We start from the raw sequence: 25,202 nt of genomic DNA, 5'->3' as shown, positions 1-25,202 counted from the left end.
CCTAGAAGCCAGAAGCCCCAAATCAAGCTGTGTGCAGGGCCATGCTCCCTCCTAAGGCTACAGAGAAGGTCCTTCCTGCCTCTCCCAGCTTCTCGGGGCTCCAGGTGTCCCTGGGCTTGTGGCCATGTCACCCCAACCTCTGCCTCCCTGGTCACATGGCCTTGGCCCCTCCCCTGTGTCTGTGTCCAAATTTCCTCTTTAAGGACACCAGTCATGCTGGATCGGGAACCATCCCCATGACCTCGTCTGAATAACATCTGCAAAGACCCTGTTTGCAATAAGCTCATTTTCTCAGGCCCCGTGGGTTAGGGTTTCCACGTATCCTTCACAACACTTGGCTCATGGGCCACTTTCCCAGAAGCTCAAAGCCCTAAAATGCACCATCAGGAGCATCTCCAGGTGGAAAGCCCAGGCCCACCTCTGCCCATTCTGGGGATGGCACCCTCTTCACCCCACCTGTGTCCCCCACACGCAGCACAACCCGTGACGTACGTGGGATGCGGCCGACCCTGGCCCTGTCCTGTGGCGCTCCCTCCTGTCCCTGACCATAGCCTGGTCTCACGCCTTCTTGCTGCCCCCTGACCGGGCCTCTGCAGTCGCTTAGCGTGCGGTGTGCCCCTCCTGGGGGCCGCTCTCCGCCCATCTGTGCCGAGGGGCCTCCTTGGGGTGGACCTCCCAGTCCAGGCAGGGGTCCCAGGAAGAATCCATGGGAAGAGGAGGGGCCTTGGTGGGCTGGGGTTCCTGACGGTCCCCAATGGCCCCGTCCCCAGCACTGCATGTTCGACACGTGCAACTGTCAGAAGAGCGAGGACTGTCTGTGTGCGGCCCTGTCCTCCTACGTGCACGCCTGTGCCGCCAAGGGGGTGCTGCTCAGAGGCTGGAGGGACGGCGTGTGCAGTGAGTGTCCCTGAGCCACTCTGGCTGCACCAGGTGGGGGCAGGGGGGCTGGGGATCCTGGGGGCAGCCACCCCCCACCCACATGTTCTCAGCCAGAGCTTCTGGCTTCCTCGGTCGGGCCAACCAAGGACCTTGTGGTCCCACGATCCCTGGGTGTCAGAGGGGAAACTGAGTCTTGGGCTGCTTAAACACCGGTTTGGAGGGGGCCATCCAGCCACTGACTTGAGCGCTGCCCCTGCCCCCAGCCAAGTATGTGAGCAGCTGCCCCAAGTCCCAGAACTACAGCTATGTGGTGGCCGGCTGCCAGCCCACCTGCCGCGCTCTGAGCCAGGTCGACGTCACCTGCGGCATCACCTTCGTGCCTGTGGACGGCTGCATCTGCCCCTCGGGCACCTTCCTGGATGACTCGGGTGCCTGCGTGTCCGCTGAGGCCTGTCCCTGCTACTTCCGTGGCTCTGCAGTGGCCCCGGGGGAGGTGGTGCACGACGACAGCGTGGTGTGGTAAGGGGCCAGCTGGGCCCATGCCCCCCCCCCCCACATCACTGTGCCCCATCCCAGGAGAGCGAGGGTCTCGTCACCCTGTTTCACACGCAAAGATGTCTGGGTGTCTCCCAGAGGATTTTGAAACACAAAGGTGCTCCCTGGGGAGGGAAGTTTGCCCCTCCCCCCACACCCCTTAGTCCTGCTGTAAAGAGGTAGCCCTCCCTTGGCCTCCAGAGGGTTCTGAGGGTCCAGGGCCCAGGGAGGCCGGGTGCACTGCACAGGACGGTTTTCTCTCCGCGCCGGGGGAGGGGTGCCCCCAGCCGGGCAGAGATCTGGGTGAGGTCTGTGGGGTGGTGGGTGGGCAGGGGGTCCAGAGAGGGTCGTCTGTCTCTCACAGCTCGTGCGTGGGTGGGAAGCTGAGTTGCCTGGGAGCAGCGGAGCACAGGAGCTCAGGTACGGCCTCTGGGCAGCGCCCCGAGGGAGGGGCTTCCGCGGGCCCCGGGTGGGGAGAGGGGCCCCTCCCAGCCCAGCCCCGCCTCCTCCGCAGGGTGCGCGGCCCCCATGGTGTACCTGGACTGCCGCAACGTCTCCGCCGGCGCGCCCGGGGCCGAGTGTCTCAGGAGCTGCCACACGCTGGACGTGGACTGTGTGAGTGGCCGGGAGGGCACGGCGAGGGCGCTGCCCGAGGGCGTCCCCGGGCACAGCGGGTGACCGGCACTGACCTGTGCCGGTCCACAGTTCAGCACTCACTGCGTGTCCGGCTGCGTCTGCCCCCCGGGGCTGGTGTCTGACGGGAGCGGAGGCTGCGTGGCGGAGGAGGACTGTCCTTGTCTGCACAACGAGGCCGCCTACAAGCCCGGGGAGACCATCAGGGTCGACTGTAACACCTGGTAGGTCGGGGCTACTCCGCAGGGGGCGGGGCAGGGCCGAGGCCTGACATTGCCCCCGCCCCCCCGCCCCCCGCCCCCGGGAAAGCCCTGGGGTGTGCCCTTCGTCCTTGGAAGGTGCCCCAGGGGCCAGGCCTAGCCGTGGCCGGCCGGTCAGAGCCGACGCCAGGGGCTCCGGCCCCGCCGCACTCCAGGCGCCAAGGGCTTCAGAAGCCGAGAGACAGGAGTGCCGCAGGCAGGCAGGTGGCAGGAGGCGACTGCCTGAGCTCGCCGCGTCACTTAACCCCTCCGGAGAGTGGGGCGGGGCGGCCCCCGTGACCTGGCCGTCGCCTGTCCTCGCCTCGCAGCACGTGCAGGAGCCGCAGGTGGGAATGCAGCAGCAAGGCCTGCCTGGGCACCTGCGTGGCCTACGGGGACGGCCACTTCATCACCTTCGATGGCGAGCGCTACAGCTTTGAAGGAAGTTGCGAGTACACGCTGGCTCAGGTACGCCTGGTCCCCTCTCTGCCCCCGCCTACCCGGCCTCCTAGCCCCGCCCCCACTCGTCCTCCTCGTCCCACCCTCCTCGCCCTCGCCCCTCTCGCCCTCGCCCCCCTTCCTCATCCCGGCCACGCCCCCTCTCGTCCTCGCCCCGCCCTCCTCGTCCCGCCCTCCTCGCCCTCGCCCCGCCCTCCTCGTCCCACCCTCCTCGCCCCTCACCTCACCCTCCTCATCCTCGCCCCGCCCCCCTCGCCCTCGCCTCGTTCCCCTCGCCCCTCGCACCGCCCTCTTCGTCCTGGCCACGCCCACCGTCCTCGTCCCACCCTCCTCGTCCTCGTCCCGCCCTCCTCATCCTCGCCCCTCCCTCCTCGCCCCTCACCCCGCCCCCCTCGTCCCGGCCACGCCCCCTCTCGTCCTCTTCGTGCCCGCCCCCCCGCCCCGCCCTCCTGATCCCCGCCCCACCCCTGCTCCCGCCCTCCTACGCCCCCACACCCTCCTCGTCCCCGTCCCCGCCTCTCGCCCCGTCAACCTCGCCCCACCCCCGCCGCCTCATCCCGGCCCATCGCCCCGTCCTCTTCGTCCCCGTCCCCCGCCCTCTTCGCCCCGCCCCCTCGCCCGGCCTGCTCCCGCAGCCTGACCCCTCCCTGTCCCAGGACTACTGTGGGGGCAATGGCACCGGCACCACAAATGGGACTTTCCGCGTCATCACCGAAAATGTCCCCTGTGGGACCACGGGTGTCACCTGCTCTAAGGCCATCAAGCTCTTCCTGGAGGTGAGAGCACCCAGGAACCTTCTCCCTCCCTCTGCCCTCCAGCTGACGGTCCTGGGGCAACCTGAACAAATGACCACAGCCCGGACCCGAAACCAGAGAAATTCATTCTCTTGGTTGTGACGCCAGGACTCTGCCATGCAGGTGTCCCAGGGCCGAGACCACACCCCCCCCTCCCCCCGCAAGCTCCTGGGCTCCACTGCCCCTCCCCCACCTGTCTGCCCCTCTCTTCTCCCACACGGACACCTGTGGTTGGACTGAGGCTCGCCCTAAGTCCCAGATGAGCTCATCCGTCGCTGACACCTGCAAAGACCCTCCTTCCAAATAAGGTCACATTCACGGGTTTCAGGGGTCAGGATGTGGACACACCTTTTTGGGGGCCTGCGTTCAGCCCACCACATCAGGGTGCCCAGTTCCAGCAGAGGGAGGTCAGAGTTCACCTGGCAGAGAGGCGCACTGCTGGCGGGGGACGTCTCCCCCACAGGGTGGTAAGAGCATGAGCAGGGTCGCCTCACTCAGAGGCCAGCGAGTTGGGGTGGCCAGTCCTGCAGACTCCCTCTGGGACCCGTGCACCCCTGCTTACCGTGGCCCTGGCTTTCTAAGCGGCCTCCCAGCCCAGTCGGCTTGGCCTCTCGCCTGGTGTTTGCTGACAGTCAGGAGCTCACCAGCCCTGTGCCGAGGGCCCCTGAGTACCTGTGGCCCCCGGGCCGGCCCCTCCGTCCCGGCTGCCACCACCTCCGTGTGCCCCTCTGCAGAACTATGAGCTGATCCTGCGTGAGGGCACCCACAAGGTGGTGCAGAGGGGGCCGGGCGGAGACCTGCCGTACAAGGTCCGGTACACGGGCGTCTACCTGACTGTCGAGACCCGCAGTGGCGTGGTGGTGTCCTGGGACCGAAAGACCAGCGTGTTCATCCGACTACAGCAGGGCTACAAGGTGAGAGTGGGCGGGCTGGGGACCCCCTCTGGCAGGGACAGATCTGGCCCAGAAGGGACCGTCTGGCCGCTGACAATCCACGGAGGGCTGGGGCCGGTCCACTCACAATGCCAACTTCTGAAAAGGCAGGTGTTGAGACCCAAGGGACCGACTGACAGAGTCCTGGTTAGAAAGCCATTCTCTGCTCTCTGGTCCCCCCACGCCCACCGGGCCTGCTTGCCCACCTGCCCACCTGTTCATCTGGCTGCCCACCTGCCCGCTTGCCATAGGACCCACCGTGCACCCCATCCGCCTGCAGGTTCCCCGGGCACTCCCTGGGGACACCAGCCGTCAGGCAGTCACCCCTGGGCTATGCGCCGCTCCCTCGGGCTGCCCCCTGCAGCCCCAACACCCATGCTGCCTGCCCCCCCCCCCCCCCCCCCCCCCCCGTGTGCAGGGCCGGGTCTGCGGGCTGTGCGGGAACTTTGACGACAACGCCGTCAATGACTTCACCACGCGGAGCCAGTCCGTGGTGGGCAACGCCCTGGAGTTTGGCAACAGCTGGAAATTCTCCCCGTCCTGCGCCGACGCCCCGGCCCCCAGGGACGCCTGCACCGCCAACCCGCACCGCAAGTCCTGGGCCCAGAAGCAGTGCAGCGTCCTCAACAGCGCCACCTTCGCCGCCTGCCATTCTCAGGTGGGCTGTGCGAAGCGGGCGCTCTGGCCTCGGGGGCTGGAGGGTCGGGCTGCCTCCTTCCCTCCTGGTCAGGGCTGGGTCTGGCCTGGGCCTCTGAGCTCGGTCTTGATGTGGGTGCACACCAGGTGGGAGGTCCAAACGGTGTGCCCCAAGCCCTGCCCAGGGGTCCCGACCCAGAGCATCCCACAGCTTTCCTTGACCCCTCAGGCCCATTCCCCTAGAAGCGGGGTTGTGAGCCATACAGACCCCCGGTGTCACCTCCCTGTCCTACCCACATTCCCTGGCCTGCCGGGCTTCACCAGTACTGAGGACTGGGGTCGGTCTTGGAGACTCTTCCCCAAAGTCCTTCCTGTGACTTTAATGAGAACTCGAGTTCTCGTCACTCACGAGCACGGTCTCACGATCCAGGACGTGACTCGCAGGCCGCTTAGGAGGAAACGGTCTGGTGGCAAACGTGTCTTGGGTTCACTCTGGGCTCTGCTGCTCAAGGGAGGAGTGTGGTTGGGGGCCCGCCCCCTCACCCCGAGGAGACAGGCAGGGTCGCGACACAGCCACGGGGAGGGCTGTCTGTGGTTAAGTGTGATGTGAGCAGAGGTGAGGGGTGAGGGGCACAGAGGGGCAGGCTGGCCGGGGCGTGGGTGAAGGTGCCCAGGTGGGTGGGAGTCACAGGTCTCAGACTGCAGATGTGGGATGCCAAGATCAGATGGTCCCTCTGCCGGGGTAGGGCTGGCGGTCCCCTGACTGCCTGTTGAGCAGACCTACCACCCTCTGCCCCAGGTCGACTCCACCAAGTATTACGAGGCCTGCGTGGGCGACACGTGTGCCTGTGACTCCGGGGGCGACTGTGAGTGTCTCTGCACGGCCGTGGCCGCCTACGCCCAGGCCTGCCGCGATGTGGGCGTGTGCGTGTCCTGGCGGACCCCGGACATCTGCCGTGAGTTCACGGGATGTGGCGTCGGGGCAGGGCGGGCCCCCAGCCCAGGGAGCGACACGCTGCGCGCTTAAGGCTGGTCGCCCGCGGAGGGGGGCGGCGGGTGTCGGAAAGGAACGTGAAATGGGGAGGGGTGTCACCGATGGACAGACGGGAGAATGTTCCGGAACCCAGAGGGGTCAGCAGGGCCCTGCTCCCCCACCCCGCCCGCCTAGAACCGGGCCGGAGGGGAGCGTAGTGGGCAGCCGCCCCGGCCGGAGTCCCCCACCCTGACAGGCGGCACCCCCGAGGAGCCAGGGGACCCGCGGCTGCGTCCGGTCACGGGCATTTGGGGCCCACACCCCCCGAGGCCCCATGCGGGAGGCACAGGGGACGGACGGGGCTTGGTCGAAGGTCGGGGTGCGGGGGGAGCCCGGGTGGCCCTGGAGGCCGTCGTTGCCAGGGCGGCGCCCCGCCTGGGGCCGCTGGTGGCTCTCTCTGGCCGGAGCCGGCCCGCTGAGTCGGCCCCCTCACCTGCAGCCTTGTTCTGCGACTACTACAACCGCGAGGGCCAGTGCGAGTGGCACTACCAGCCGTGCGGCGCGCCCTGCATGAGGACCTGCCGGAACCCGAGCGGGCCGCTGCCTGACCGACCTGCCGGGCCTGGAAGGTGAGGGCAGGGTCGTGCGTGGGTGGCGGGCTGGCCGCCCCGGGGCAGCAGCCACCACCTGGCCACGAGGGTGAGTCTCCTGCCCGCCCCGCCCCTGCCCAGGCTGCTATCCAAAGTGCCCGCCCAGCGAGCCGTTCTTCAACGAGGACCAGATGAAGTGCGTGGCCCAGTGCGGCTGCTACGATGAGGACGGGAACTACCATGACGTGGGCACGAGGGTCCCCACGGCAGAGAACTGCCAGAGCTGGTGAGTGGGCGGGGGAGCCGGGGCGGGGGGCTGCCGGCCCGGTGCGGCTGGCCCTCAGCTCTCTCCTCTCCCCTCCCTAGTGAATGCACGGCCGGCGGCCTCCGGTGCACGCACAGCCTCGAAGGTAAGGGTGAGGGGTGCCACGCGGGGCTAGGGCCTGGGGGCTGGGGTCTCCAAGTCAGCCCTGCGCCTACCCTGTCTGCCAGCCTGCACCTGCACCTACGAGGGCAGGACCTACCATTTCGAGGACGTCATCTACAACACGACCGACGGGCTCGGTGCCTGTTTGATCGCCATCTGTGGAAGCAATGGGACCGTCATTCGGAGGGCCGTGGAATGTCCCGGAACCCCGTCCACGACACCCTTCACCTTCACCACCACCGTGAAGTCGCCCACCACTTACCTCTCCACAACAGGTAAGCCTGGAGGACACCCTGCCGGTCCTGCCTCCCTCTCCCAAACCCCGGAGTCTGGGCAACAGTCTGGGTGGTGAGGGAACACAAGCGGCAGGTCAGTGCAGGCGTCCTGGGTGTGAGGGACGGCCTGGGTCACCTCTCCTCCTGGGCACGGCTGGCGGGCGTGCAGAGGAGGCTGACGACGTTCCTGCCTCCCGCCCACAGGCTCAGTCCCCACCTCCTCCACCGTGTGTGTGCGAGAAGTGTGCTATTGGTCCGGCTGGCATGACAGCAGCCATCCAGAGCCTGGCCTGGCAGGTGGAGACTTTGAGACGTTTGTGAACCTGAGGCAGAGGGGCCATGAGGTCTGCCCAGCCCCAGTGGCCATTGAGTGCCGGGCACAGAAATTCCCCCACATCCCGCTGCAGCTTCTGGGCCAGAAAGTGGAGTGTGACGTGGCCCGGGGGCTGACTTGCCTCAACGGTGAGCAGAGCCACCAGCTATGCTACAACTACGAGCTGCAAGTCCTCTGCTGTGACCACGTGCCCTGTGGCACCTCCCCTGGTGCCACCACCCAGCAGCCACCAGTCAGCTCCCTGTCTGGCCCCACCTTCCAGTCCACGGCGGCGCCCACCGTCCAGTCCACGGAGGCCCCCACCGTCCAGTCCACACGGGCCCCCACCGTCCAGTCCACGGGGGTCCCCACCTTCCAGTCCACGGGGGCCCCCCACCATCCAGTCCACGCGGGCCCCCACCTTCCAGTCCACGGCGGCCCCCACCGTCCAGTCCACGGAGGCCCCCACCTTCCAGTCCACGGGGGTCCCCACCTTCCAGTCCACGGGGGCCCCCACCATCCAGTCCACGCTGGCCCCCACCTTCCAGTCCACGGCGGCCCCCACCGTCCAGTCCACCCTGGCCCCCACCTTCCAGTCCACGGCGGCCCCCACCGTCCAGTCCACGCTGGCCCCCACCTTCCAGTCCACGGGGGCCCCCACCGTCCTGTCCACGCTGGCCCCCACCTTCCAGTCCACGGGGGCCCCCACCATCCTGTCCACGCTGGCCCCCACCTTCCAGTCCACGGCGGCCCCCACCGTCCAGTCCACGCTGGCCCCCACCTTCCAGTCCACGGGGGCCACAACCACGACAGGGACCCGGACACTAAGCAGCTCCTCGGCCTCGGCCACCACCGCCTGTCAGCCCCGGTGTCGGTGGACACGGTGGTTCGATGAGGACTACCCCAAGTCCGAGGAGGCCGGGGGGGACGTTGAGTCGTATGACAAGATCAGGAGGGCGGGAGGGGCCGTGTGCGAGCAGCCGGAGGACATCGAGTGCCAGGCCGAGATCTTCCCCGGCAGGAGCCCCGCGGAGCTGGGCCAGCACGTGCACTGCGACCCCAGCTTCGGCCTGGTGTGCAGGAACGAGGAGCAGGCGGGCCTGTTCAAGATGTGCTACAACTACAGGATCCGTGTGCTCTGCTGCAGCCGCGACCACTGCGCGGGGCCCGCCACCACCGCCGGGCCGTGGCCTCGGACGAGCCCGCGGGGGACCCCGTGGCGCCCCTCGACGGGATCCACCCCGGCGTCAGGGACGACACCAACCCACGCGGCTCCCACCGTCACAAGAGCAGCGGGCGCAACCGGCACCGGCACCGTCAGCCCACCGTCCGCAGAGACGACCGCGCCAACGACAAAGACGTCGCCGGGAACCCCGGGAACCGGGCCCACCACCGGCCAGGGCACGACGGGCTGTCAGCCCCAGTGCGAGTGGACAGACTGGTTTGACGTGGACTTCCCGACCTCAGGGGTGGAGGGCGGGGACATGGAGACCTTCGACAACATCAGGGCCGCCGGGGGCAAGCTGTGCCGGGAGCCCAAGGACGTACAGTGCCGGGCAGAGAGCTACCCCGAGGTCAGCGTCGACCAGATCGGGCAGGTGATCAGCTGCAGCCTGCAGACAGGGCTGGTCTGTAGGAACGCGGACCAGAAGGGCCAGTTCAACATGTGCTTCAACTATAACGTCCGGGCGCTCTGCTGCCAGCCCTCCCCCCACTGCCCCAGCTCCGCGGCTCCCAGCACCAGCAGCACTGCCGCTGGGGCTGTGACGTCACGGGGACCAGGGGCCCCCACCACAGCAGTAACCCGGTCCCAGACCTCTTCCCCCAGGAACACCCCGATGGTCACTGTCCCCACCTCCCAGACAGGTCCTTCCTCCCCCGGGACCACCCAGACCCTTCCTCCTTTGTCTGGGGGGACCACCCAGATCCTTCCTTCTTCCCCCAGGACCACCCAGACCCCTCCTTCTTCTGGGACCACCTGGAGGGTCACTGTCCCCACCTCCCAGACAGTTCCTTCCTCCCCCAGGACCACCCAGACCCTTCCCCCTTCCTCTGGGACCACCCGGAGGGTCACTGTCCCCACCTCCCAGCCAGGTCCCTCCTCCCCCCAGACCACCCAGAGACTCTCTGTGGCCACCGGCCAGACGCTTCCTCCCTCTGCCAGGATCACAGAGAGGGTCTCCAGCCCCAGCCCCTCCTCCTCTCCGGGCATCCCCACGACGACGAGCAAGCCCACCTCAGCCCACGCACCCACCACGGTCCCTGTGGTGACCTCCAGTGGGCGGACCACCCCCTGGTCCCGGCCCAGCAGGCCCACCTCCAGGACCACATCGCTCTCCACAGCCTCGCGGCCCGGCTCCACAAGGCACACGCTGGTCCCCTCGTCCTCCCCGGGCTGCAGGCCACGGTGCTCGTGGACAGACTGGTTCGACGAGGACTACCCCATACCGGGCCCCGACGGTGGGGACTTCGAGACCTTCGCGGTCTGGCGCTTGGCCGGGCACGTCTTCTGTGACCGGCCCCAGGACATCGAGTGCCGATCAGAGAAGGTGCCCGATGTGCCCCTGGAGGACGTGGGGCAGGTGGTCCAGTGCAATGTGAGCTTTGGGCTGGTGTGCCGCAACCGTGAGCAGCCGGGGCCCCTGCCCTACTGCCACAACTTCCACGTGCGATTGCTCTGCTGTGAGGACTACAGCCACTGTGCCAGCTCTGCGGTCCCTGAGCCCACCACCAGCAGCAGCAGCACAGGACAAATGTCATCGCAGGTTCCTGGGCCACAGACGACGGCCACGCACCCCTCTTCCCCTGCCACGACCCAGAGGGTCACTGTCCCCACCACCCAGACCCTTCCTCCTTCCTCTGGGACCACCAAAACCCTTCCTCCTTCCTCTGGGACCACCCAGACCCCTCTGCCTTCCTCTGGGACCACCCAGATGCTTCCTTCTTCCCCTGGCACCACCAAAACCCTTCCTCCTTCCTCTGGGACCACCCAGACACTTCCTTCTTCCCCTGGGACCACCAAAACCCTTCCTCCTTCCTCTGGGACCACCCAGACACTTCCTTCTTCCCCTGGGACCACCAAAACCCTTCCTCCTTCCTCTGGGACCACCCAGACCCCTCCTCCTTCCTCTGGGACCACCAGACCCTTCCTTCTTCCCCTGGGACCACCCAGAGCCTTTCTGTTTCCTCTGGGACTACCCAGATCCTTCCTTCCTCCCAAGAGACCACCCAGAGGGTCTCTGTCCCCACCTCCCAGCCAGGTCCCTCCTCCTCTTGGACCACCCAGACCCTTCCTCCTTTGTCTGGGACCACCCAGATCCTTCCTTCTTCCCCCAGGACCACCCAGACCCCTCCTTCTTCTGGAACCACCCGGAGGGTCACTGTCCCCACCTCCCAGACAGTTCCTTCCTCCCCCAGGACCACCCAGACCCTTCCCCCTTCCTCTGGGACCACCCAGAGGGTCACTGTCCCCACCTTCCAGCCAGGTCCCTCCTCCCCTCAGACCACCCAGAGACTCTCTGTGGCCACCGGCCAGACGCTTCCTCCCTCTGCCAGGATCACAGAGAGGGTCTCCAGCCCCAGCCCCTCCTCCTCTCCGGGCATCCCCACGACGACGAGCAAGCCCACCTCAGCCCACGCACCCACCACGGTCCCTGTGGTGACCTCCAGTGGGCGGACCACCCCCTGGTCCCGGCCCAGCAGGCCCACCTCCAGGACCACACCGCTCTCCACAGCCTCGCGGCCCGGCTCCACAAGGCACACGCTGGTCCCCTCGTCCTCCCCGGGCTGCAGGCCACGGTGCTCGTGGACAGACTGGTTCGACGAGGACTACCCCATACCGGGCCCCGACGGCGGGGACTTCGAGACCTTCGAGGTCTGGCGATTGGCCGGGCACGTCTTCTGTGACCGGCCCTGGGACATCGAGTGCCGATCAGAGAAGGTGCCCGATATGCCCCTGGAGGACGTGGGGCAGGTGGTCCAGTGCAACGTGAGCTTTGGGCTGGTGTGCCGCAACCGCGAGCAGCCGGGGCCCCTGCCCTACTGCCACAACTTCCACGCGCGACTGCTCTGCTGTGAGGACTACAGCCACTGCGCCACCCCGCCCGCCACCACCGCGGCCCCCTCCCCGTCCCCGGAGACCTCCCGTACCTCGGCGATGCCCACCACCACGCCCACCACTGTCTCCCGCTCCCCGCCCGGCACCCGGGTCAGTGCGTCCCCGACGTGGCACACCGAGACCTCGTCCGGCCTCCCCGGCACCGTGCCCAGCACCGCCGGGGCCACGTCCAGCACCAGGGCCTCCTTACCGCCCCCCACGACCGAGGCCACCAGCTCCCCGCTGAGCACCACCCCGGGCCCCTCCACGGCCACGTCACCAGCAGTCGGGTCCACGGCCTGCGAGCCTCGCTGTGCCTGGACGGATTGGCTAGACGAGAGCTATCCGGTGCCAGGGGCCTCTGGTGGGGACTTTGAGACGTATGCCAACATCCGGGCGGCCGGCAAAGCCATCTGCAAGCGGCCCCTGGACCTGGAGTGTCGGGCCGAGCTGCTGCCCGATGTGCCCCTGCAGGAGCTGGGCCAGGTGGTGCAGTGCAGGCTGGACGAGGGTCTGGTGTGCCACAATCGTGACCAGGTTGGCCGGTTCAAGATGTGCCTCAACTACCACATCCGCGTGCTCTGCTGTGACGACTACAGCCACTGTCCCAGCACCCTGGCCACCACTACGATGACCCCCCGGGCCACCAGCCCGGGTCCGACCCCCACACTGGCTGCCAGTACCACCGCCTGGTCCCCAACGACCCCCGGTCCTACAGCGCCCAGCACGGGCCACACCGCGGCCACCTTCCCGTGCCAGCCTGCCTGCCGCTGGACGGGCTGGCTGGACAGTGACCAGCCCCTGCCCGGCCGCTTCGGGGGCGACATTGAGACCTACTACCACATCCAGGACACGGGCGGCCAGCTCTGCGCGGATCCTGAGGCCATCGAGTGCCAGGCCGTCCTCTTCCCGGACGTGCCCTTGGAGCAGCTGGGCCAGGTGCTACGATGTGACGTCAACTACGGACTCATCTGCAGGAACAACCGGCAGAGAGGAGGCCAGACTTGCCTCAACTACCACATCCGCGTGCTCTGCTGTGAGGACTACAGCCACTGTGCCAGCTCTGCGGTCCCTGAGCCCACCAGCAGCAGCAGCAGCAGCACAGGACAAATGTCATCGCAGGTTCCTGGGCCACAGACGACGGCCACGCACCCCTCTTCCCCTGCCACGACCCAGAGGGTCACTGTCCCCACCACCCAGACCCTTCCTCCTTCCCCTGGGACCATGCAGACAATTCCTTCTTCCCCTGGGACCACCCAGACCCTTTTTACTTCCCTGGGACCACCCAGACCCCTCCTCCTTTCTCTGGGACGACTCAGACCCTTCCTTCTTCCCCTGGGACCACCCACACCCTTTTTACCTCCCCTGGGACCACCCAGACCCTTCCTTCTTCCTCTGGGACCACCCAGACCCTTCCTTCTTCCCGTGGGACCACCCACACCCTTTTTACCTCCCCTGAGACCACCCAGACCCTTCCTTCTTCCTCTGGGACCACCCAGACCCCTCCTCCTTTCTCTGGGACGACTCAGACCCTTCCTTCTTCCCCTGGGACCACCCACACCCTTTTTACCTCCCCTGGGACCACCCAGACCCTTCTTTCTTCCTCTGGGACTACCCAGACCATTCCTTCTTCCTCTGGGACCACCCAGACCCTTCCTTCTTCCCGTGGGACCACCCACACCCTTTTTACTTCCCCTGGGACCACCCACACCCTTCCTTCTTCCCCTGGGACCACCCACACCCTTTTTACCTCCCCTGGGACCACCCAGACCGTTCCTCCTTCCCCTGGGACCATGCAGACAATTCCTTCTTCCCCTGGGACCACCCAGACCCTTTTTACTTCCCCTGGGACCACCCAGAGCCTTTCTGTTTCCTCTGGGACCACCCAGATCTTTCCTTCCTCCCAAAGGACCACCCAGAGGGTCTCTGTCCCCACCTCCCAGCCAGGTCCCTCCTCCCCTCAGACCACCCAGAGACTCTCTGTGGCCACCGGCCAGACGCTTCCTCCCTCTGCCAGGATCACAGAGAGGGTCTCCAGCCCCAGCCCCTCCTCCTCTCCGGGCATCCCCACGACGACGAGCAAGCCCACCTCAGCCCACGCACCCACCACGGTCCCTGTGGTGACCTCCAGTGGGCGGACCACCCCCTGGTCCCGGCCCAGCAGGCCCACCTCCAGGACCACACCGCTCTCCACAGCCTCGCGGCCCGGCTCCACAAGGCACACGCTGGTCCCCTCGTCCTCCCCGGGCTGCAGGCCACGGTGCTCGTGGACAGACTGGTTCGACGAGGACTACCCCATACCGGGCCCCGACGGTGGGGACTTCGAGACCTTCGAGGTCTGGCGATTGGCCGGGCACGTCTTCTGTGACCGGCCCTGGGACATCGAGTGCCGATCAGAGAAGGTGCCCGATATGCCCCTGGAGGACGTGGGGCAGGTGGTCCAGTGCAACGTGAGCTTTGGGCTGGTGTGCCGCAACCGCGAGCAGCCGGGGCCCCTGCCCTACTGCCACAACTTCCACGCGCGACTGCTCTGCTGTGAGGACTACAGCCACTGCGCCACCCCGCCCGCCACCACCGCGGCCCCCTCCCCGTCCCCGGAGACCTCCCGTACCTCGGCGATGCCCACCACCACGCCCACCACTGTCTCCCGCTCCCCGCCCGGCACCCGGGTCAGTGCGTCCCCGACGTGGCACACCGAGACCTCGTCCGGCCTCCCCGGCACCGTGCCCAGCACCGCCGGGGCCACGTCCAGCACCAGGGCCTCCTTACCGCCCCCCACGACCGAGGCCACCAGCTCCCCGCTGAGCACCACCCCGGGCCCCTCCACGGCCACGTCACCAGCAGTCGGGTCCACGGCCTGCGAGCCTCGCTGTGCCTGGACGGATTGGCTAGACGAGAGCTATCCGGTGCCAGGGGCCTCTGGTGGGGACTTTGAGACGTATGCCAACATCCGGGCGGCCGGCAAAGCCATCTGCAAGCGGCCCCTGGACCTGGAGTGTCGGGCCGAGCTGCTGCCCGATGTGCCCCTGCAGGAGCTGGGCCAGGTGGTGCAGTGCAGGCTGGACGAGGGTCTGGTGTGCCACAATCGTGACCAGGTTGGCCGGTTCAAGATGTGCCTCAACTACCACATCCGCGTGCTCTGCTGTGACGACTACAGCCACTGTCCCAGCACCCTGGCCACCACTACGATGACCCCCCGGGCCACCAGCCCGGGTCCGACCCCCACACTGGCTGCCAGTACCACCGCCTGGTCCCCAACGACCCCCGGTCCTACAGCGCCCAGCACGGGCCACACCGCGGCCACCTTCCCGTGCCAGCCTGCCTGCCGCTGGACGGGCTGGCTGGACAGTGACCAGCCCCTGCCCGGCCGCTTCGGGGGCGACATTGAGACCTACTACCACATCCAGGACACGGGCGGCCAGCTCTGCGCGGATCCCGAGGCCATCGAGTGCCAGGCCGTCCTCTTCCCGGACGTGCCCTTGGAGCAGCTGGGCCAGGTGCTACGATGTGACGTCAACTACGGACTCATCTGCAGGAACAACCGGCAGAGAGGAGGCCAGACTTGCCTCAACTACCACATCCGCGTGCTCTGCTGTGAGGACTACAGCCACTGTGCCAGCTCTGCGGTCCCTGAGCCCACCAGCAGCAGCAGCAGCAGCACAGGACAAATGTCATCGCAGGTTCCTGGGCCACAGACGACGGCCACGCACCCCTCTTCCCCTGCCACGACCCAGAGGGTCACTGTCCCCACCACCCAGACCCTTCCTCCTTCCCCTGGGACCATGCAGACAATTCCTTCTTCCCCTGGGACCACCCAGACCCTTTTTACTTCCCCTGGGACCACCCAGAGCCTTTCTGTTTCCTCTGGGACCACCCAGATCTTTCCTTCCTCCCAAAGGACCACCCAGAGGGTCTCTGTCCCCACCTCCCAGCCAGGTCCCTCCTCCTCTTGGACCACCCAGACCCTTCCTCCTTCTTCTGGGACGACCCAGATCCTTCCTTCTTCCCCCAGGACCACCCAGGCCCCTCCTTCTTCTGGGACCACCCGGAGGGTCACTGTCCCCACCTCCCAGACAGTTCCTTCCTCCCCCAGGACCACCCAGACCCTTCCCCCTTCCTCTGGGACCACCCGGAGGGTCACTGTCCCCACCTCCCAGCCAGGTCCCTCCTCCCCCCAGACCACCCAGAGACTCTCTGTGGCCACCGGCCAGACGCTTCCTCCCTCTGCCAGGATCACAGAGAGGGTCTCCAGCCCCAGCCCCTCCTCCTCTCCGGGCATCCCCACGACGACGAGCAAGCCCACCTCAGCCCACGCACCCACCACGGTCCCTGTGGTGACCTCCAGTGGGCGGACCACCCCCTGGTCCCGGCCCAGCAGGCCCACCTCCAGGACCACACCGCTCTCCACAGCCTCGCGGCCCGGCTCCACAAGGCACACGCTGGTCCCCTCGTCCTCCCCGGGCTGCAGGCCACGGTGCTCGTGGACAGACTGGTTCGACGAGGACTACCCCATACCGGGCCCCGACGGCGGGGACTTCGAGACCTTCGCGGTCTGGCGCTTGGCCGGGCACGTCTTCTGTGACCGGCCCCGGGACATCGAGTGCCGATCAGAGAAGGTGCCCGATGTGCCCCTGGAGGAGGTGGGGCAGGTGGTCCAGTGCAACGTGAGCTTTGGGCTGGTGTGCCGCAACCGCGAGCAGCCGGGGCCCCTGCCCTACTGCCACAACTTCCACGTGCGACTGCTCTGCTGTGAGGACTACAGCCACTGCGCCACCCCGCCCGCCACCACCGCGGCCCCCTCCCCGTCCCCGGAGACCTCCCGTACCTCGGCGATGCCCACCACCACGCCCACCACTGTCTCCCGCTCCCCGCCCGGCACCCGGGTCAGTGCGTCCCCGACGTGGCGCACCGAGACCTCGTCCGGCCTCCCCGGCACCGTGCCCAGCACCGCCGGGGCCACGTCCAGCACCAGGGCCTCCTTACCGCCCCCCACGACCGAGGCCACCAGCTCCCCGCTGAGCACCGCCCGGGGCCCCTCCCCGGCCGCCTCCACATCCCTGCCTGTCACGGTGTGGACCTCGTCCACTTCCGTGGTCACCACCCCGAGGCCCCCAGCATCCAGCAGCACACACTTCACCACCGGCTGCTTCTGCCAGGCATATGGGCAGCTCTTCTCTCCCGGTGAGTGAGGAGGCCCCTGGTTCCTTCCAACTGTCCACCCCGGGCACGCAGACCCTGGGTCTCTGGGGCCCCTCCGTGTGCCTCCTGGGACTCAGGTGGTGCCGCCCAAGCCCCACCTTCTCCTGAGCTAAACTTGGCGTGATCCCCTTGGTGATTTTCTCCTCTACAGGGGATGTGGTCTACAACAAGACGGACGGTGCGGGCTGCCACTTCTCTGCCATCTGCAACCAGCGCTGCGACATCGACCGCTTCCAGGGCACCTGCCCCACCTCCTCACCCCCAGCATCCTCGGCCCCCCTGTCCCCCTCCTCCGCAGCTCCTCCCTGCGACCTCCTCGTCCCTCCCCGACAGGTGCGCTTCCTGCCTGTGCGTCCTTTTTTTGCTGTGTGCCTGGGGGTGGGCAACCAACTGGGGGCTGAGCCCTGCCCTGCTTGGGGCTGTGGGTGGCCCCCGCTCACCCCTCCGCGGGTCGCGCCGGAGGAAGGCGCCAAGGATTGGGGCTGGCCCGGGACACGGGGCCTGCCCTGGGCAACGAGGGACCCGAGGCTGTGGCAGGGCCACGTGGCAGGTCCCGTGGCCCCCAGCCGGTGAGCACCGTACCCGCTGTCTCCCAGGTGAACGAGTCCTGGACCCTGCCGGACTGCACGGTGGCCCGGTGTGAAGGCAACAACCGCATGGTGCTTCTGGAGCGGAAGTCAGCGGCCAGTGTGAGCTGCGTGAATGGGCGTCGGCCAGTCAGAGTGTGGCAAGGGAGCGAGCCGTGTGACTTCCGTTTTGAGTGCGAGTGTAAGCTGGGTGGGGCCGGGGGGTGTGCAGGGAGCCCCCCCCACACAGAAGGGGCTCCTGAACGGGGGGTGGGTGTGCACACGGGAGCAGCAGCCGCGCCGTTGTCCCCGGGGTTTCCGGGCATCTTTCACGGAGCTGCCGTCTGGGAGCACTTCCGGCCTGGGCCCTGGACACCTGGACGGCAGGTTCCGGGAGAAGTGAGGACCGCACACTGGGTCACAACACCAGGAATGCCTGAGGCTGCAGGGAGGGCCCTCCCTGCCTTGTCGGCCTTGGGGGCTCCAGGCATCCCTAGGCTTGTGGCCACGGGCCTCCAGCCGTGACTCGGCCTTCCTGTGGCCACTCCTTTCTTTACAAGGACACTTATCACTGGGCTAGAGCGACCCTGGTAATCCGGGATGGTATCCTCTAGATCCTTAACGTAATTACTGACATGAAGACCCTTTCCCCAAACAAGGGTCCATTCTCAGGCTCTGGGGACATGTCCTTATCCTTCAGGGCCACCACCCAGCCCACTCGCCCATTTTATAAAAAAGGCAGCCGAGGGGCGCCTGCGGGGCTCAGTCGGTTGAGTGTCCGACTTCGGCTCAGGTCATGATCTCGCGGTTTGTGAGTTCGAGCCCCGCGTCGGGCTCTGTGCTGAACATCTCAGAGCCTGGAGCCTGCTTCGGATTCTGTGTCTCCCCCTCTCTCTGCCCCTCCCCTGCTCAGGTCTGTCAATAATAAATAAACATTAAAAAAAAAAATTAAAAAAGAGGCAGCCAAGGCCCAGGGCAGTTGAGTGGCTCCCCCAGGTGGCACTTTTGGGGTGAGGGGACTGCCCATGTCCCGCAGGCTTGTGCAGCGGCTGGGGTAACTCTCACTACAACACCTTTGACGGCACCTCCTACTCCTTCGTGGACAACTGCACCCACGTGCTCATGCGGGAGATCCGCCCGCGCCACGGGAACCTCAGCATCTACATGCACAACTACTACTGTGGGGCCACCTCAGCCACTGCCCAGTGTCCCCGTGCCCTCAGCGCCCGCTATAAGTCCACGGAGGTCATCCTCACCACCAGCACCGGCGCCAACGGGCAGGAGGAGCCCCTGGTGAGTGGCCCTGCCCTGCATCACCGGGGAAGGCCTGCAGGCCTGGAGGTCAGCCCCCGGAGGGGCCTCTGGAAGGGCAAAGGGCGTGCCATGACGCCCCGGGGGCCCGAACGCAGCCAGCTGGGACTCCCCCAAGGACTTGGGGCCCCAGCACCCGGGAGGGAGAGCCTCCAAGGCAGGCCCTGCTGCCCCACCACCCGATCATGGATCCCCCACCCCCGATATGTCCTCAGATATTGTTTGACCGAAAGCAAGTGAGCCCGGGCTTTGCAAAGAACGGCGTGAGTGTGTCCGTGACAGGCAGCACCTCGATGGGCATGGACATTCCTGCCCTTGATGTCAGCGTCAGCTTCGACGGACACGTCTTCCAGGTCCGGCTGCCCTACACCCACTTCAGCCACAACACGGAGGGCCAGTGCGGTGAGTGGGGGCCACAGCCGCCTCAGCACAGGTGGGGAGAGGGGCAAGGACAAGACGGTGACCCTGCTGCCCCGCCTCCCCAGGCACCTGCACCAACAGCCAGACAGACGACTGCCGCCGGCCAGACGGCACCACCGCCTCCACCTGCCAAGACATGGCCCGTACCTGGCTGGTCCAAGAGAGCAGCAGGGAGGACTGCGGGGCACCCACCCCCCAGCCCCCGGTACCCGCCACGCCCACCTCCTCCCCATGCCCCCCAGCACCTCTCTGCGAGCTGTTGCTGAGCCCGTGAGTCTCTCCTCTGGGTTTGGTGGTCCTGGGACAGGGACCTACTCTCTGCCCCGGCCTCTGACCGCCCCTGCCCACAGGGTCTTCGCAGAGTGCCACGACCTCATCCCGCCGGGCCCGTTCTTCAGCTCCTGCGTCAGTGATGGCTGCCGAGCCGACCGCCAGGCGCCCTGCAAGAGCCTGGGGGCCTACGCAGCACTCTGCCGTGCCCAGGGCGTGTGCAGCAGCTGGCGCAACGCCACCGGCGGGCTGTGCCGTGAGTCGGGGCGGCCCCTGGGGGCTCTGGCCTCCTGGGCCCACCTGACACCTGTCTCCGTCCCCAGATTTCACCTGTCCGTCCGGCAAGGTGTACCAGCCGTGTGGCCCCGCACAGCCTGCGTCCTGCGACTCCAGGTAAAGCCTGCCTGCGAGGTCCAGGGGCCCCAAAGGGCCTGGGGCTCCCTTCCCCCACCCCGATCTCTGAGCCTTCGCTCCCGAGTGGCCCCGGGCAGCTGGCCAACCCCAGTAGCCCGCCCTGCCCTCGGCCCTCGCCCCTCGGACTGCACTCATGTGGATCAAGAGTCCTAGAAATGCCCTCCTCTCCTTGCAGGCACCAGAGCGAGGTGGGCAAGGGGCTGGCGGAAGGCTGCTTCTGCCCGGATGGACACACCCTCTTCAACACGCACACAAACGTCTGCGTGCGGGAGTGCGGTAAGCACCCGCCGTGGCTGCCCTGACCTGAGCTACAGGGCTGCAGGGGGAGCTCTGGGGTGGGAAGACGCCAGTCCAGGACCGTCCCTCCTGGGTGCTCACTCCACAGAGGGCGCAGTATGGCCGTGACACCGAGTTCCCCAGGGAATTGTGTCCCCAGCGGGAAGAAGAGGCCTCTGCTGGGGGTGGGGGCAGCCAGGCCCGCAAGGACATGTCCCAGGGCCTGTGGTCTCTGCCCACTGGGTCTGGAACCCAGCACCCCCAGTGATCTTCCCCTTCCTTCTCCCCTTGCAGGCTGTGTGGGACCAGACGGGTTTCCCAAATCTGTGAGTATTCTGTCCCCCAGCTACCTGCCCCCTCGCCTGAGCAATGGGAGGGAAAGCCCCATCTCAGAGCACCCTGCTCTGCCCGGGCAGCCCTGTGGGGGGCTGGCGTGGGGTGCCCCCCCGGTGTGCGACACATCCGTCACCCGGGCTGCTGCAGAGACAGCAGCTTGAGCGGGAGGCCAAAGGCTGGCATGACCACACTGAGGGCTGCAGCCCAAGAGCCAGGGCACCGTCTGGGAGTCTCCAGGGACCCTGACTGGTCTCTTCCAGCCCGGGGAGCGGTGGGTCAGCAACTGCCAGGACTGCTTGTGTCACGAGGGCTCCCTGTCCGTGCGGTGCACGCCCGTGCTGTGCGAAGCCCAGGACCGGCCCCTGCAGTGCAGCCGGGCGGGCCTGGTGACTGTGACCAGGCCTGTGGCTGACAAGCCGTGCTGCCTGGAGACGCTGTGCGGTGAGCCCCGTGTCCCCATTGGCCACAGGGTGAGGAGGGCCGAGGAGGGGGCCAGTTGGTGGACCAGTTGGTGGGCCTCTTGGTGCTTCATTTTTCTACCTAAAATGAGGCTGGTGGCTTCTGGTGTGGCTGGGTACAGCGAGGGGACCCAGCAGGAACTCAGAAGATTCAACCCCCAGGAAAAAAATATGACTGTTGCAAGAAACTCCCCTAGACTGTGAGCTGGCACAGCCAGAAAAGGGGAGCTGCAGGGGTGCCCCTGACCGCGCCCCGACTCTCCCACAGTCTGCAACACGACCACCTGCCCCCAGAGCCCGCCCAAATGTGTGCCGGGAGAGGAGCTGGTGGCCACCCAGGAGGAGGGCGACTGCTGCCCCACCTTCAGCTGCCGTGAGCTGTGCTGGGGATTCTCTGGGGTGGGGCTCGGGCGGCAGAGGGTGAGCACTTTCCCCCTAACACCTGGGCAGGTGCTCAGCCCTCCCTTTCCTTCCAGGACCTAAGCTGTGCACCTACAATGGCACCGCCTATGGGGTAAGGGCTCTGCTGCGCCAGGGGGCAGTGGGTGGGGCCCTGGGCTCCGCACCTCGGCTAGGGGACCTCCACCCCTCATCTGGACAGGCCCAGCCCTGCCCGCAGCCTCCTGCTTGAGAGCAGATAAGCATGGGGCTCTGGGTCCTGTAGAGCCTAGTGGAGACATGAAGGAGGGGGACACAGGGGCGGCACTGTCTGCCGAGGGCCTGGGAGGGCCATGGGCTGAATGCCTGCCTCTGAGAGCTTAGGTTCAGGGTCTCCCAGGAGCCTCATCACAGCAAGAGGGCTGGGGTAGGACCATGCCCTCCCAGCCCCCTCCAGCCTGCCTGCCTTCCCTGCCTCTGCCCCGGTCTATGCTCAGCCAGGGGGTACATGCAGAATTCTATTTGAAGAACAAAGAAACCACTTTCTGTAGGCCTTCCCTTCCTGCCGCCCAGCCAGCAGCAAGGAAGGGTCTTGGCCCCGGTCCTGTGCCCCTACCAGTGCCCTCAATGCTGCCTCCCCTCACCCCAACCACTGTAGATCGGTGCAACCTTCCCAGCGGTCACTCCCTGCCACACATGCACCTGCCTGTCCGTGGACACCCAGCACCCAACGGTGCAGTGTAAGGAGGACAACTGCAGCACCACCTGCCCCCAGGTACGCCCTCCTGGGCAGACGCCGGTAGTGCCTGCCTGGTGGCAGCCCTGGGCAGGCTGCTAAGGAGGTCGCTGGGCCCTTAGGGTATGGGTGGGGTTCAGGAGGGCTGGGGAGGGGGGCTGGGGGTGAGCATGTAACCATCCCTGTCCCTCAGGGCTTCCAGTACCAGAAGGTGGACGGACAGTGCTGTGGGGAGTGCGTGCAGACAGCGTGTCTCACGCCGGACGGCCGGCTGGTCCAGGTAAGAGGGGGTTCGGTCTCCGCCCCCCCCCCCGCCCCCCCGCCAGGGGAGACTTCCCTTCAGCCCTTCTCAGCCCACCAGATAATTCATTCCCCTGTGGGCCTCCACCCTCCCCATCGCATTTCTGCAGCCCAACGAGACCTGGGTCAGCAGCCTCGTGGACAACTGCACGGAGTACCGCTGCGACGCCAAGAACGGGCTCCACGTGCTCACCCCGAGGCCGCTGCCCTGCCCGGACCCGTCCAGCTGCAAGGTGTGTGTCCCGGGGCCGCCCGCGTCCTGGAGATCCTTCCCAAGGGCCCCGCCCACGCCCGTCCCCGGAGGCCACGCCCCCACCAGGGCCACGCCCACCCGATTCCCCACTCCCCACCTAGGAGGCCACGCCCCACCCCTGGGAAGCCCGCCCACGCTCGGCCCCAGAGGCCCCGCCCGCACTCCTACTCCTGGGAGTTCCTGCCCAGCCCCCAGCCCCCCCCACTCCCGCTCTGTCTCCCCCACCCCTGCAGGGCATCCTCAGGAAAACTGGCTGCTGCTACTCCTGTGAGGAAGTGGGTAAGCTGAGGCCCGCCTACCTGTCCGCACCCTCCAGCCCCTCCCAGTCTCTATGCAATGATTTCTGCCCCAAGCTGCCTCTAGCCCCAGGACCCCACCCCGAGCACGGGGCTCCCGAGGGTGGGAGGAGCGGCCCCAGGTCAGGGGAGAGCCCTTCCCGCACCTCCACCACCCTTCCTCCCTCCACCCAGACTCCTGTCAAGTCCGGGTCAACAGGACGGTCCTGAGACACCAGGGCTGCGCCACCCAGGCCCCGGTCAACGTCACCTTCTGCGAGGGCTCATGCCCAGGAGTGTCCAAGTGAGCGAGGCCGGCTCCCCTCCCAAGGGCCCCCTCCCGGCCCCAGACCGCCCTGGCTTCTGCCAGGTGGAGCAAGTAGGCCGGGAGAGCAGAAGGAAGGATGTAACCTTGGCTCAAGACCCTGGGGGGGGGGGGGGGGTCCTGGAGGGAGGAGGGCCTTGTCCCGATCAGCTAGTTTGATGAGCTGGTTCCAAGAAGGGAGGGGGCCTGACCAGAGAAGGTCAGAGCTCGGTGACCCTGAGCACTGTCCCAGGTCAGGTCAGAGAAGCCCCCAGTGCTCCGAGGACAAGCTCAGGGCTGCCCGTGAGTGGGCGGGAGCCATCGTCTCCAGGCCCCAGAGAAAGCAAGAGCTGGGTGGCTGGGGCTGGACGAGGCGGGTCCTGAGGGTGGCCACTCAAATCTGCAGGTTCTCCATGGAGGCCCAGGCCATGCAGCGTCAGTGCACCTGCTGCCAGGAGACGAGGCTTCACGAGGAGGTGGTGACCATGCAGTGTCCCGATGGGACAGCGGTCCAGCACACCTACACCCACGTGGACGAGTGCAGCTGTGCTCCGTCCTGCGTCCCTGCTCCCGAGGCTCCCGAGGACAGCACCCCCATCTTCTCGATCTAGGGGTCCACCACTGGCTGTTGCCATTCTGACCCCATCCCACAAGCTCCCTCCCTCCCCCTCCGGAGCCAGAACACTCACTACCCAACCGCGGATAGCCGGGCCAGCCTGCTGCAGGACTCCGAGCACACCCTCCACCCGTGCCCTCGCAACACCTGCGCCCTGGAGGTGATGGTGCCATGACGGCCTGCCCGAGGGGGGCTCCAGGAGGGGGCCTCGCCCTCGGAGCCCCTTCAGCACGTCTTGGCCACCTGCCTGGCCATCAGGGCCGACCCCTCATTTGAGACACAAGCGCCTGCTCCGTGCGGACTCGCCCCCTTCTTGGTGTCAGAGGTGTGCCCCATAGCAAAGTGCGCATCAGCTGCCATGCTGCTCTCCGCACTGTGGGCCTGCGTGCCCCCCTCCTGCCCCCCGCTGCTCCTCAAAGCCCCGGGGAACAGATTCCTGCTGGCTACCTCCTGCAGCAGAATTCAGGCTGAGGCCCGTCCTGGCAAGGCCAGGCCGGCAGCCTCCAGGGAGCGGTGTCAGGCAGGCCCATGTCTGGACCCAGGCGTGGGGTTACCATGGCCGACAGGAGGGCCCCGGGCAGGGGTGGGGGGCGTCGGAGCTCCCTCTGCTCACTCCACCCCGATCTTGCAAATAAATGCTGAGCATTGTGTACATGTCTTGGCCCTGGAGTCTTTTCTGCCAACTGAGTGCCCCCCTCCGTGTGTCTGTGGGCCAGGCAGGGCCCCTCAGGCTGTATAGCACCCCCAGGGCTCATGCCGGACCCGCTGGGAGGGACAGGTGGGTGAGGGGCAAGGAGGCCCCTCGGGGTCAGTCTTGGGCTGTGGGGAATTGGCGTGAGTCATCATTTCAAACACACGGGATTTATAAGGAGACTGTTTCACTGGTGTCGGAAGACTGGAAAACCCTCTGGCAGCATGGACGCAGCCCAGGGCCGTGTCAGCGCAGGCAGTAGCTGCCTCGTGGGCTGGGTGCACACGGAAGAGGGGTGCTCCATGCTGCCCAGACCCCTAAGGCAGCTGCTGGTTGCTGCAGGGCCTGGCCCCGGCCCGGGTCTCACTCGGTGTGTTTTCTTCAAGGCACCTGTCCCACCTCGACTTGCTCTATGAGGGCCCTTTCTTTTCTCATCTCACCAGGGAGGTGGGGGCAGGGGGCAGGGATCTCTGCCTTCTTTTCTGCCGCTCTACCCAGAGAGCTCTATGTGCACATGGTGGGTGTGGGAAGAACGGGGGAGCAGGTGGGGTGCGCAGACAGGAGACGTGCTAACCAGACACAGAAGGCGCCCCACTTACCTGGGCCAGAAGGACGAGAA

General features: G+C 67.0%; 1 protein-coding gene across 1 annotated transcript in view; it reads left to right on the top strand.

Moving 5' to 3' along the window:
• The window catches only part of MUC5B (mucin 5B, oligomeric mucus/gel-forming), a 33,130-nt gene extending 8,605 nt beyond the window's left edge, over window positions 1–24,525 (top strand). Inside the window, 37 exon segments of the mRNA XM_058690083.1 lie at window positions 771–897; window positions 1,143–1,398; window positions 1,778–1,833; window positions 1,928–2,028; window positions 2,119–2,270; window positions 2,615–2,753; window positions 3,401–3,520; window positions 4,273–4,452; window positions 4,889–5,128; window positions 5,906–6,062; window positions 6,579–6,673; window positions 6,675–6,708; window positions 6,811–6,955; window positions 7,036–7,079; window positions 7,162–7,371; window positions 7,582–8,177; window positions 8,179–10,881; window positions 10,884–13,577; window positions 13,580–16,961; window positions 17,131–17,312; window positions 17,576–17,747; window positions 18,582–18,838; window positions 19,072–19,258; window positions 19,342–19,546; window positions 19,627–19,802; window positions 19,870–19,939; window positions 20,136–20,236; window positions 20,531–20,562; window positions 20,833–21,013; window positions 21,299–21,403; window positions 21,507–21,544; window positions 22,067–22,183; window positions 22,338–22,424; window positions 22,555–22,677; window positions 22,931–22,976; window positions 23,168–23,276; window positions 23,683–24,525. Coding sequence (XP_058546066.1) covers window positions 771–897; window positions 1,143–1,398; window positions 1,778–1,833; window positions 1,928–2,028; window positions 2,119–2,270; window positions 2,615–2,753; window positions 3,401–3,520; window positions 4,273–4,452; window positions 4,889–5,128; window positions 5,906–6,062; window positions 6,579–6,673; window positions 6,675–6,708; window positions 6,811–6,955; window positions 7,036–7,079; window positions 7,162–7,371; window positions 7,582–8,177; window positions 8,179–10,881; window positions 10,884–13,577; window positions 13,580–16,961; window positions 17,131–17,312; window positions 17,576–17,747; window positions 18,582–18,838; window positions 19,072–19,258; window positions 19,342–19,546; window positions 19,627–19,802; window positions 19,870–19,939; window positions 20,136–20,236; window positions 20,531–20,562; window positions 20,833–21,013; window positions 21,299–21,403; window positions 21,507–21,544; window positions 22,067–22,183; window positions 22,338–22,424; window positions 22,555–22,677; window positions 22,931–22,976; window positions 23,168–23,276; window positions 23,683–23,887 — 13,824 coding nt within the window. The 3' untranslated portion in view covers window positions 23,888–24,525.
• The last annotated feature ends 677 nt before the right edge of the window (window positions 24,526–25,202 follow it).

Source organism: Neofelis nebulosa, chromosome 10, assembly GCF_028018385.1.
Source record: "Neofelis nebulosa isolate mNeoNeb1 chromosome 10, mNeoNeb1.pri, whole genome shotgun sequence".
NCBI lineage: Eukaryota > Metazoa > Chordata > Mammalia > Carnivora > Felidae > Neofelis > Neofelis nebulosa.
This window is presented reverse-complemented; position numbering and strand designations above follow the sequence as displayed.